Here is a 13,451-nt window from a genome sequence, read left to right as displayed (position 1 = left end):
GGCAATTTTTTTTATTTTTATTTATTTATTCATTTTTTTTTTAGAGGAGAGAGAGAGAGAGAGAGAGAGAGAGAGAGAGAGAGAGAAGGGGGGATGTGTGTTAAGAATTAGAGAAAATGTAAGTCTATCTACTGACGGGAAAAGATGTCCCTTATATATTGGTAAGTGATAAAAGCAAATTACAGAGTTAGTTTTATTTTGTTAAACACAAACCTACAAAAGGTAGCCTAGGCATGTGGGCACATGTTTGCATAACTTTGAGCAAGAATTTTCATACCTGGGTATTAACATAGGGACTTCAAGGAAGAAATGGAGGGTTAAAATATAGTAGGGAGAGAAATTTAGCTTTTTAGAAATATACATCTTTGCCTGACCAGGTGGTGACGCAGTGGGTAGAGTGTCGACCTGGGATGCTGAAGACCCAGGTTTGAAACCACAAGGTCGCTGGCTTGAGCAAGGGCTCACCAGCTTGAGCATGGGGTTGCTGGCTTGAGCCCAAAGATTGCTGGCTTGAAGCCTGAGTTCACTGGCTCAAGCCCAACATTGCTGGGTTGAGCTGGGGGTCACTGGCTCAGCTGGAGCCCTCCAGTCAAGGCACATACGAGAAAGCAATCAATGAACAACTAAGGTGCTACAACTATGAGTTGATGCTTCTCATTTCTCTCCCTTCCTGTCTGTAAGGTCCTGTCTTGCTCTCTCTCTCCTCTTCCTCTCTTGCTAATATATATATATATATATATATATATATAGAGAGAGAGAGAGAGAGAGAGAGAGAGAGAGAGATAAATACACACACACACACACACACCTTTGAATTATTTTATGTGTTGCATTGGACATTTGTCTATAATGTGTCAGTTATCTATTGCCACAATAGTACCATATAATAAACCACCCTGAAACTTTGGTGGGCTTAAAAAAACACCCCTTTAAAAAAAAACAGATGACTGAATGAAGTGGTGGGGATTGTACCTGCCAGTGAGAAGTCATTAAGTGCTTAATATTTTTAAGGAAGTTTACAGCTTTCAAAACACTCTTTTGAAATGCTTCATTGTTCTGTTTATGCATTTGTTTCTATCACTAGCCCACAGATTTCTTCAGTGCTGTGACCATGTCTCATTTATCTTGATAACAATGTTTAGTATGGTTCCTAGAATATAGAATTTTTTTTAATTTTAATTTTTATTTTATTCATTTTAGAGAGGAGAGAGGAGAGAGAGGAGAGAGAGACAGGGGGGAGGAGCTGGAAGCATCAACTCCCATATGTGCCCTGACCAGGCAAGTCCAGGGTTTTGAACCGGCAACCTCAGCATTTCCAGGTCGATGCTTTATCCACTGCGCCACCAGAATATAGAATTTTAATTTCTGTTCGTCCATCTGTCTCTACCACTAGCCCACAAGTTCCTTGAGTGCTATGATTGTCTCTCTTATCTTGATAATCTCAATATTTAATATGGTTCCTAGAACACAGAAGGTGCTAATAAATGACTGAGGAATAAATTTTTATTTATTTATTTATTTATTTATTTCAGAGACAGAAAGTGAGTCAGAGTGAGGGATAGACAGGGACAGACAGACAGGAACGGAGAGAGATGAGAAGCATCAATCATTAGTTTTCCATTGCGCTTGCAACACCTTAGTTGTTCATTAATTGCTTTCTCATATGTGCCTTGACCGCGGGTCTTCAGCAGACCGAGTAACCCCTTGTTGGACCCAGCGACCTTGGGTTCAAGCTGGTAGTCTTTTGCTCAAAGCAGATGAGCCCACGCTCAAGCTGGCGACCTTGAGGTCTCGAACCTGGGTCCTCTGCATCCCAGTCCGACGCTCTATCCACTGTGCCACCGCCTGGTCAGGCTGAGGAATAAATTTTTAAAAAACAATAATTTTATTTAGCTCCTGATTTATATGGGTTAGTGATTTAGTCTGTGCACAGCTGGGTGGTTCTTCTGGTCTTGACCGAGCTCACGAACATACCTTGGGAGCAGCTGGTTGTTGGCTGGCTGGCTAAGATGATGGGCCTGCATGTTGCCATGGTGATGTACAAACAAGAGGCAAGCCCAGTCCTGTGAGTGCTTTTCACATTTCCTGATATATTAGACAGTTTTCTACAGAAAAACAGAACCAATGGGATGTGTGTGTGTGTGTTTCATAAAATGGCTTATTATAAGGAATTGGCTCACACTGTAGTGGAAACTGAGAAGTTTAGACCCAGGAGAGCCAATGGTATAAATTCAAGTCTGAATCTGAGAGAGAAGACTGATGCCCAGACAGACTGAAAGGCGCATGAAAGTAAAGACTTTCCTATTGTATCCTCCACAGAGCTAATTCCTTGCACAGTGTGTCAAGTGCTCACTTGGTAATACAGTGTGTTAAAACATGGCTCCAGAAGGGGGCATTGCTCACCCGGTTTCCCATTTGTTGGTTCCTACATCCTGGCTTCATTGTCTGTTGAGGTTAGGCAGTCACATGACCAGTCATATACACACACACACACACACACACACACACACACACACACGTCCCCACCCTTTGTCCCATGCTTTTTTGTCCCACAAACATCTGCTGTGGAAACTGCGGTCTCTTGTATTAAAGTGTTTCTGATTTTCGAAAGCTCTCCATCTCTCTTATTTCCAGCTGCTTTCCCAAGATTTCCTAAAGTTTCTTTAACTAGAGCTCTCACTTTTCTTATACAGAACTTAAAGGCACTTACTTCCCCACTTGGGAAATTTATCATTGTCCCCTGATATTTCTCACCTAGGAGCACATGTTCTTTTGCAGGACAGAACAATTCTACAGTTTGTCTGAAGTTCAGCTGCCTCTGAGAGCTGATCTTCAGGAAGGGAGAGAGACGGATTTTGTCTTGTTGATGTAGGAAAGCAGTTTGCAGTGGAAGCAGTTTATAAAAGGATGGTTTTTGGAGTAACCTCCCTAATAACTTGTGCAAAACCATCCAGAACTCCGGTCTGTCTCTTTGTCTGTGTAGTTTCTGCCACATTGTTAGTTTCCCAGGAGACTTCCAGATGGTACTAGAGCACTGGCTTATAGAAAAGTATATTCTGTTTACCTAGTTCAGAGTTTAAGAGAGATTCTTGGACTCAGCCATCAAAATACAGTGTGTCCGTAAACTCATGGTGCACTTTTGACTGGTCACAGGAAAGCAACAGAAGAGAATAGAAATGTGAAATCTGCACCAAATAAAAGGAAAACTCTCCCAGTGAACTATTCCACAGTGAACTATTCAGTGCAGTTCGATGTGGGCTCACGCACAGATTTTTTAGGGCTCCTTAGGTAGCTATCCCGTATAGCCTCTACAGACTCATCACTGACTGATGGCCTACCAGAACGGGGTTTCTCCACCAAACTGCTGGTTTCCTTCAACTGCTTATCCCACTGAGTAATGTTATTCCTATGTGGTGGCGCTTCGTTATAAACGCGCCGATATTCATATTGCACTTTGGTCATGGATTCGAATTTAGCGAGCCACAGAACACACTGAACTTTCCTCTGTACTGTCCACATCTTGACTGGCATGGCCGTGGGCTGCTCCGTTGTATACACGGTGTTACATCATCATCTGCGCATGCGTACATGCTGCCACATCATCCTACAGAAACTGGGAGGGTTTTCCTTTTATTTGGTGCAGATTTCACATTTCTATCGTTTTTTTGTTGTTTTCCTGTGACTGGTCAAAAGTGCACCATGACTTTACGGACACACTGTACTTTGGAATGTGCTCATATTCAACAAACTGTGCAATTTAAATTTATAAATACTGTAATTATAATAAAAGCCAACACTACATGCCAGGCACTATTCTAAGTGCTTTATATGCATTAACTCAGTGGTCCCCAACCCCCAGGCCACGGACCGGTACCGGTCCGTGGGCCATTTGGTACCGGTCCGCAGAGAAAGAATAAATAACTTACATTATTTCTGTTTTATTTATATTTAAATCTGAACGATGTTTTATTTTTATTTTATTTTTATTTTTTAATTTTTTATTTTTTTGTATTTTTCTGAAGCTGGAAACGGGGAGGCAGTCAGACAGACTCCCGCATGCGCCCGACCGGGATCCACCCGGCACGCCCACCAGGGGGCGATGCTCTGCCCATCCGGGGCGTAGCTCTGTCTCGACCAGAGCCACTCTAGTGCCTGGGGCAGAGGCCAAGGAGCCATCCCCAGCGCCTGGGCCATCTTTTGCTCCAATGGAGCCTTGGCTGCGGGAGGGGAAGAGAGAGACAGAGAGGAAGGAGAGGGGGAGGGGTGGAGAAGCAGATGGGCGCTTCTCCTGTGTGCCCTGGCCGGGAATCGAACCCGGGACTTCTGCACACCAGGCCGATGCTCTACCACTGAGCCAACGGGCCAGGGCCCGATGTTTTATTTTTAAAAAATGACCAGATTCCCTCTGTTACGTCCGTCTAAGACTTACTCTTGACACTTGTCTTGGTCACATGATATATTTATCCGTCCCACCCTAAAGACCAGTCCGTGAAAATATTTTCTGACATTAAACCGGTCTGTGGCCCAAAAAAGGTTGGGACTACTGCATTAACTCATTTAGTTAGTTTATTTTTATTCCCATTTTCTAGCTGGAGAAACTGAGGACAGAGGGGTTAAGTAACTTACCAAGGTGACGAGACTAGTGAGTGGAGCCAGGCTCTGAACCTTTCCTTGCTGAGATACCCATCCCAGAATGGGAGGAGAGAGAAGCCTGGAAGAGTGGAGAGGCAGAATTACCAGATGGAAATGGAAATAAGAGAAAGAAATTTGTGGGAAAACACTTGAGATTTTTGAGGCAAGCCTTATATTTGAGATTCCTAAAGCTGAGATATAAAATTACCCTGTTTTCCTTAGGCACGTGTAGTGGAAAGAGCTGTGGGTTAGAAGTCAGAAAGCTTGGGATCCATCCAGCCTGGCTCTACTGCCATCTGTGTGTAATGCAAAAAAGTCACTTTGTCACTCTGATGCTGTTTTTTCATCTCTCAAAAGAGACATTCTGTTTGTTATTAACCCCCAGAAGATAATGATAGGAATCTGTTTAACATTACTATGATGAAAAGTGCTTTATGGAGGAAAGTACTAAGGACTTCCATTTTTTATTTTTTATTTTTTAGGACTTCTGTTTTTAGATGATCTTAAGAGAATTTTGTTTTAGCATCTGAGTGTACTAAATTTCTATTCAATTATTTGTTTTCAGGGTACTGTATTTATATGCCTCATAGAACTCATGCTTGGAAATGCCGACAATGGGCTTCAAGATAGCTGAGCCCCACTAGACACCAAGAAAACCCACAGCTCTGGCTGTATCTCTAAACATGAGTAACCCACAGTAAGTAGCATTGGGATCTGCTCTTTGTGGGTGCTGAGTGGGGAACTCAGAATCACAACTGTGGTTGCAACTGTAGCTCTGTGTGGATGGAGGAACTCCAGGTTGTTTTGTCCTTAAGCCCAACATTAAAATCTGCTTTTTCTCTGAGTTGCTTCACTAACATAATCTCATTAAACTGTTGCTTGACCCTCTCATGCATGTGGGTTATCTAACTTTCATGTGTGCGGGGTTCACATACATATGTATTATTAAATTTTGTTATTTTCTCTTGCTTAAAAAAAATGTTATTATCAGTCTCCCAAAATACAAGGATTTTCCGATTCAAGAAACCACTACACATATTTTTTTAGGAGACCACAGAAAATGGGGAAGCCTTTCAAAAGCAAACCTCAAGACAGATTAGATTAGGAAGTGCTTAAGGTGAATTAATAAAACAGGAATTGCAAGGAAAGTTAGAAATCATGACCAAGTTTCTATAAGCAGGCTTTGTGAAGCCAGGGGCAGAACTCGTCAGGGAGAATTGCTGTCAGTTCTTAAACCTGAGATGCTATGCGGACCAAACCCTTAATCTTACTTAGCACTAGCAAAGCAGTCAATTGTTTTGTGGTTGCAAATTATTGACAAAAATACCAAAGTAAGAATAGCACACCTTCTGTTGCACATCTCAGCACCAGCTTGCCTAGCTAGGGGCTGCTGTTGTCACCTGGAGCAAGAACCCACTATTGCCACAGCAATGCTGTGTGACAACCAACTACAGAACCTCAATGGAATGCAGCAGTAAGTGCTTATTCCTTCATGTCGGGGGTAGCCAGCTAGGCTGTCTTTCCAGTGCTGCCTGGAATGGGATCATCCTTGGATGTGGGCTCTGCTGGTGGTCAGCTGATCCAGGTGACACTGGACTCTGCTCTGTGTGTCCCTCATCCTCCCCTGTGCTAGGCTGGTCACCTTCTAATGGCAATATCACAGGGGCAACAGCAAAATAGAAATTCACAAGGGCCTTTTCATGCCTGCACTTATATCACGTCTGCTAATATCCCATTAACCAAAGCAAGTCACATGGCTGAACACAGAATCAAGGATTAGGAAGTATACTCTTCCTTTTGAGGGGAGGAGCTGCAAGTCACACGGCAAAGGAAGAGTGAAGAATGAAGCCATTAATACGTGTTGTTCATCACCCTGTTTTTTGTATGTTTGTTTGGTTTTTTAAGATTTTATTTATTGACTTTAGAGAGAGGAAAGAGCAGGAAAGAGAGAAGGCGGGAGGCGGGAAGCCTCAAGTTGTAGTAGTTGCTTCTCGTATGTACCTTGACTGGACAAACCGAGGTGTACTCTCAATAGTCAGGTTATAAACTGTGGGACCTTCACTCCTCCAGTGGAGGCCTTGTCTCCTGCTGAGATGCCACGTAACCTGAAATAGTGTTGGGCCACTGTGATCAGTGGCCAGAGGGGACTGAGGGCAGGAAAGTCGGGAAGACAGAAGTAGCTTTTTTGATTCTTGTCAGAGCCAAACGTTATTTGTCTCAGAAACTTACCCACCAGCCAGGAATACTTCATTGGTCAGAAAGCTCTATTCAATTTTTTTGTTGTTGTTGTATTTTTCTGAAGCTGGAAACGGGGAGAGACAGTCAGACAGACTCCCACATGCACCCGACCGGGATCCACCCGGCACGCCCACCAGGGGCGATGCTCTGCCCACCAGGGGGTGATGCTCTGCTGTGCGAACAGAGCCACTCTAGGGCCTGGGGCAGAGGCCAAGGAGCCATCCCCAGCGCCCGGGCCATCTTTGCTCCAGTGGAGCCTTGGCTGCGGGAGGGGAAGAGAGAGACAGAGAGGAAGGAGGGGGGGTGGAGAAGCAAATGGGCGCTTCTCCTATGTGCCCTGGCCGGGAATCGAACCCGGGTCCCCCACACGCCAGGCCGATACTCTACCGCTGAGCCAACCGGCCAGGGCTCTATTCAATTTTTAATCCATAGTTTTCGTTGAGTAATCTGGAAGACAATAACAAATTCAACCCAGTGTCTGCTTTCTGAAAACATCTGTTGGAGCCGAGAGGCCCCCCCCATAAACACAAATACATTTATTTCAATTATTGAGAAACACAGAAACCTCACATCCTATGACTGTCTTGAGTCATTTCATAAATGTCACGCAAACATGATTGCTATTGCCTATGCTTGACAAGTAGCAAAAAGCAAAGGTTGAAATAGGTCTTCAAAAGAGAATTGGCGGCCCTGGCCGGTTGGCTCAGCGGTAGAGCGTCGGCCTAGCGTGCGGAGGACCCGGGTTCGATTCCCGGCCAGGGCACACAGGAGAGGCGCCCATTTGCTTCTCCACCCCTCCGCCGCGCTTTCCTCTCTGTCTCTCTCTTCCCCTCCCGCAGCCAAGGCTCCATTGGAGCAAAGATGGCCCGGGCGCTGGGGATGGCTCTGTGGCCTCTGCCCCAGGCACTAGAGTGGCTCTGGTCGCAGCATGGCGACGCCCAGGATGGGCAGATTATCGCCCCCTGGTGGGCAGAGCGTCGCCCCTGGTGGGCGTGCCGGGTGGATCCCGGTCGGGCGCATGCGGGAGTCTGTCTGTCTCTCCCCGTTTCCAGCTTCAGAAAAAATGAAAAAAAAAAAAAAAAAAAAGAGAATTGGCTTCGGAAACTACTTGGTGAGTTCAGGTAGTTTAGGCAGCTAACCTGTGGTGTTCAAATAAAAATTTCACTTTCCCCTCAATTACCTGGATGATTCAACCAAAGGAAAAGTAGACAGACTTAGCTCTAAACTTCTTGGATAACTGCTACTGAGTACTATTGGTTAGAGATGCAATGGTGGTTGGAAAAAATGTTTTAAAATTTTAAATTGGCCTGACCTGTAGTGGCACAGTGAATAGAGCATTGACCTGGAATGCTGAGGTTGCTGATTTGAAACCCTGGGCTTGCTTGGTCAAGGCACATACAGGAAGCAACTACTATGAGTTGATACTTCCTGCTTCTCTTCCCTCTTTCTCTCTCTCTGTCCTCTATCTAAAAATCAATAAATAAAAAAAATATATTTATTTTTAAAGAATTTAAATTAAACTTTTTGAAACAAGTATAAGGACTTGTCACTCTGGTGCATCTTCCCTCCTTTCCTTGGGGAATAGAAAAAGTGATTTGCTTGTGAGAAATGACTGCCCTGTTGCCTCCTCCACAACTCAGGCCTGCTACAGAACGAGGAATTTCTGAAGTTGAGATCATCTCCCAACAAGTAGACGAGGAAACCAAGAGCATTGCTCCTGGTCAGCTGGTGAACTTTGCCTATCGAGACTTGCCCCTGGCCGCAGTTGACCTCTCCACAGCAGGCTCTCAGCTCCTGTCAAATCTGGATGAAGATTACCAAAGAGAAGGGTAGGTGCTGGGACTGTCTGTTGCATACCTCCCTGGGTTTCTGTCATCCCCTCCCACATGGTACACAAAGGTTAGGGATACTGAGTAGTAAGAGACCAGATGTTCACATCAGGCCACCCAGCCCCCTTTCTCTGCACAGACTGTTCTCCTCAGAGAAAGACTTTGAGCATAGAAATTACCTGCTATTGCTAGACACAGCCTCATATGAAGCATTTTCTTGGAAGTCAGAGAGTCAAAAATTTGTTTAGGAATTGATGTGCCCCCTAATGGCTCATCTAGCCCCTCTCTGCACACTGAGAATCAGGATATGCACAGGGATCAGGGACATGCCCAAAGTCACATAGGAATGGACTTGGACTGCACTGCCCTCTGTCAGCCAACTCTCACCAGGAAAGAGGCTGGAAGAAAGCGCCCTGCATTCGGTAACTTGCTGAGTATGCTTGGGGACATAGCAGCATCCATCTGGGAGCTTTGCTGCTTCCTTTCCAGGAAGGGCCTGTAGGATGTGCTGGTCCCTGATTCAGAGGTGTGGCTCCTACCTCCTTATCCTTAGTTTGTCAATCAGATTAGATGCCTTTATTCCCCCAATTAACATCTCAGTAGCCTGGTCTATCTTACAAACATACTTCCTGAAGGTGGAGGTAGAGTGTTAGAGCTAGATGGAGCAGGGGAGATGCACCCATTTGAAGACCAGTGTAGGGCAGGCACAGTCCCAGGGTCACATAGCAGGTTCCGAAGTTCCCCAGCCCACCTTGTTGCTCTAGATACAGAAATGTAAATATTGACCAGGAGCTTTGGAGCCACTTCTGGGCCACTCTTCTCTCTAAGATGCCTGTAAATATTTTGGAACATGATGGCTACTTTGAATATAAAATATGAAGGATTGTTGGGTTATTTTAATTTTTATTTATTTATTTATTTTTTACAGAGACAGAGAGTGAGTCAGAGAGAGGGATAGGCAGGGACAGACAGACAGGAACGGAGAGAGATGAGAAGCATCAATCATTAGTTTTTCATTGCACGTTGCAACACCTTAGTTGTTCATTGATTGCTTTCTCATATGTGCCTTGACCGTGGGCCTCCAGCAGACCAAGTAACCCCTTGCTGGAGCCAGAGACCTTGGGTTCAAGCTGGTGGGCTTTTTGCTCAAACCAGATGAGGCTGCGCTCAAGCTGGCGACCTTGGGGTCTCGAACCTGGGTCTTCCGCATCCCAGTCCGACACTCTATCCAGACTCTGGGTCTTCTGCATCCCAGTCCGACGCTTTATCCACTGCGCCACTGCCTGGTCAGGCGGGTTGATGGGTTATTTTAGAAGCTAACAGGAAGTCTTGACTAGAGTTAAATTTTCAGAGCTTGGATGCCCTATGCTTGTTTTCTAGAGGGGCTCCCCGTTTCCCGAGAGAAATTGCCTAACAATCGTGAAACCATGCACCTTTTGTGCAAACTTCATCTAGTGGCTTTCTCTGAAAATATAATTTTCTCCAAGTGTTGTGCACAGATTCAGCAGGACATTGGGAAAAAAGGACAGGCAAACAGGTGAGAGATAGCTAAGGGGTGCCTGGTGGTGGTGAGCCACCCTGAGAGCTGTCAGCATGCAGGGCTCCCCTGGCTTGAAGGCTGGACTGACAGGCCCCTGAACCAGGGTCAGCTTCATGCTCTTGCAGCCTGTGCAGTTGCTTGGTTTGATACTGTGCTGCGGCTGCCTAGAAATTCTGAATAGTTTTTGAAGAAGGAGTCATGGATTTTCACTGGGCTCTGAGAATTATGTAGGGGGGGCGCTCCCTGAGCACCAGGTTGCCCTGTCGCTGCACTCTGGTGGTCTCAAGTACAGCCTCATAAAGGCCCCAGCTGGCCCAAGGTTTTTGTGACCAGAAGGCCTTGAAGGATCCATACCAGGAAGCCTGTGGGCATCCTGCACCGCAGGAGCCTAGTAGGGACAAGGGAAAGCAGGTAGAGGCCCAGGCTTATCACTGCACTTGTTTCTGAATTTGGCTTCTGCAAAGTTTCTTCCATCAGTGAGAATACAAATGAGGTGCCCACAGGGCAGAGAGACTCTTGATTTGATTTGAGTGTCCAGGTGTGCCCTGGAAAGCTAGCTGCTCCTGTTGGGTGATAGGAAGCAGTGGGTAAGGGACTTGTCACTCTGCTGGTGCTCTCTGCAGGGCTTACTTGGCAGCCAGAAGGCTTCCTGGAGGAAGGAAGAGCAGAGCCAGGACAGAAGCCAGGGACAAAGGAAGCAAAACAAAAGCACACTGTGAGGAGGCGGGGAGCCTCTCCTCACAAGGCTTCTTGGCTCTTGCTACATTTCCTGGGGTTTCCACAAAATTTCCCACCTGGCCCTTTCTGAAGCAATGCAAAACAACATATTTACAGTTCTGGTGGGACTCTGAAAAGCTTCAGGGGAAGTCTTGTCAAGTACACCTCTTCCTATTAAGGGACATGTTATACATGGGCTTGAATCTTTTCTGCAGGAAGAGAAGGGACCTCAGGGGCCCAGCACCCCACCATTCACTTCTGTTGAGGTCAGTGATACTTCAGTATGTTTAAGTTTCCCAGAATCTGAGAATGTTAGATCTGGAAAATACCTTCAAAAGTATCTATTCTCAGTATCCTAATAGGACAGCAGAGTCCAGAATGTGGAAGGATCCTGCCCAAGGTCACACAGGGCCAGAGACAGAAGTGGAGCCGCATCTCCTGGCTTGTGACCCAGGCCAGCATAACGGGTTTCCATTTGTCACCTGTCCCTTTCCAACATCACACATTGTGACTGTGGTTGCATTTACATGTGTGATAGCACTGCTAAACTACACTGTCAAATGCCTTTGCCCTTTTGTCCATGAAGCCCTGTTAAGAAGGTACAATCAGGCCTGACCTGTGGTGGCGCAGTGGATAAAGCGTTGACCTGGAACGCTGAGGTCGCCAGTTCAAAACCCTGGGCTTTCCCAGTCAAGGCACATATGGGAGTTGATGCTTCTTGCTCCTCCCCCTTCTCTCTCCCTTCTCTCTCTCTCTCCCTTTCTTCCCCCTTCTCTAAAATGAATAAATAAAATATTTAAAAAAAAAAGAAAAGAAGGTACAATCACTGTAATTTGGTGAGGAGCCCCACCTTGGTCAAGCTTCTTGACTTCCACTTGTCCTTCTGACGGACTTGCCTAGTAGGGCTCATACTGCAAAGGTAGCTGCTCTTCCCTCTGCTTCTGTGCCAGGCTGCTGGGGGCCAGGGAGGAAAAGCCAACAACTATGCAAGTGGGCACCTTAATCAGCCAGCTGCCATAACAAAAGACCACAGATGAGTGGCTTAAACAACAGAAATTTGTTCTCACAATTCTGGAGATGGTAAGTCAAGATCAAGGTGCTAATATGATCGGTGTTTGGTGATGGCACTGTCCTGGGTTGCAGATGGCTGCCTTCTCACTGTGTGTGGGTGGAGAAAGCCATCTCCAAGCTCCAACTCTTCTTCTTCTTATCAGGGCACTAATCCCATCATGGGGGCCCCACTCTGACCTCATCTAAACCTACTTACCTCTCAGGGGCCCCACCTGCAATACCCATCACATCCAGTTGTTAGGGCTTCAATATGTGAATATTGGGGGTCACATTCAGTCCAGAACAACACCTCCCAGACTCAGTGCCCAGTCTCACCTTGTTTCTCAGTTTTGTCTGACAGTTCCCTGTGGTCACTTTTCACTCCTGGTCCCCAGGGGACTGTTTTAGGTCAGGTCCACTTTCCTCAAGCCCCCTCTTGCCCCAGCAGATGACCTCTCCTTTTGAAGAAGTAGAAACAGGCCTGACCTGTGGTGGCGCAGTGGATAAAGCGTCGACCTGGAAATGCTGAGGTCACTGGTTCGAAACCCTGGGCTTGCCTGGTCAAGGCACATATGGGAGTTGATGCTTCCAGCTCCTCCCCCCTGTCTCTCTCCTCTCTCTCTCTCTCTCTCTCCCTCTCTCTCTCTCTCCTCTCTAAAAAAAATGAATAAATAAAAATAAAAATTAAAAAAAAAATTAATAATAAAAAAAAAGAAGAAGTAGAAACAGTCATGGATAGTCTGCACCCCACCCTCAGTCCTCCTTCTAGGGCCCCCTCACCTCATGAGCTCTGATTCCCCCTCCCCTCCCACCTTCTCATGAACTTTGCTCTTCCCTTACAGCCTCACCCTGTCTTGTCACACATGGCCAGGTCTCTCATGTTGTCTGTGTACTCCTCATTCTTGTCCCAGTTAGCTGCCACCATCTCACTTTTCCTCTTTGCAGCTAAACTTGAAAGCCTCATGAATACTTGCCATGTCCCCTGTGCCCCTCCCATTAATTTCTCAATCTACTGCATCTAGCTTCAGCCTCCTTCACACCATAGAAACTATTCTCCACAAGGTCATTGACAGCCTAATGTTGCTAGAAACCTTATATTGTCCTCTGTCCAGCGTTTGAAACTGCCAGCCACTCTTGACAGTCTTCCTGTGTCTGCTGCTACACCACGCTTCCTGATTGTCTTCTGTTACCTGGCTGATCTTTCCGGCCTCTTCAAATTTATTCTTTCTCTGCTTGGCTCTTAAATGTTGAGGCTCTTCGTTTTCTGTCTTTGTCCCTTTTTGCTCTACACACTGGGTAATTTTATCTATGCAACTTAAATTAATATCCTTCAACTTGCAACTTTCAAAGCCGGGTATATGTCTCTGGCTCTTTCTCTCAAGCTCATGGCTCATCTCCAGCTACTTTCTGACCATCTTCACAGGGTCCCAAACATCCCAGAATTC

General features: G+C 45.9%; 1 protein-coding gene across 3 annotated transcripts in view; it reads left to right on the top strand.

Moving 5' to 3' along the window:
* The window catches only part of TMEM266 (transmembrane protein 266), an 85,045-nt gene that overhangs the window by 17,774 nt on the left and 53,820 nt on the right, over window positions 1-13,451 (top strand). For all 3 annotated transcript variants that reach the window (XM_066238483.1, XM_066238485.1, XM_066238484.1), the window contains 2 exons: window positions 5,198-5,329; window positions 8,511-8,699. In XM_066238483.1, the coding sequence (XP_066094580.1) occupies window positions 5,316-5,329; window positions 8,511-8,699 (203 nt within the window). In that variant the 5' untranslated portion in view covers window positions 5,198-5,315. The remainder of the gene's footprint in view (window positions 1-5,197; window positions 5,330-8,510; window positions 8,700-13,451) is intronic.

Source organism: Saccopteryx bilineata, chromosome 7, assembly GCF_036850765.1.
Source record: "Saccopteryx bilineata isolate mSacBil1 chromosome 7, mSacBil1_pri_phased_curated, whole genome shotgun sequence".
NCBI lineage: Eukaryota > Metazoa > Chordata > Mammalia > Chiroptera > Emballonuridae > Saccopteryx > Saccopteryx bilineata.
Note: the sequence above shows the minus strand (reverse complement) of the source record. Positions and strands in the feature narration are given on the sequence as shown.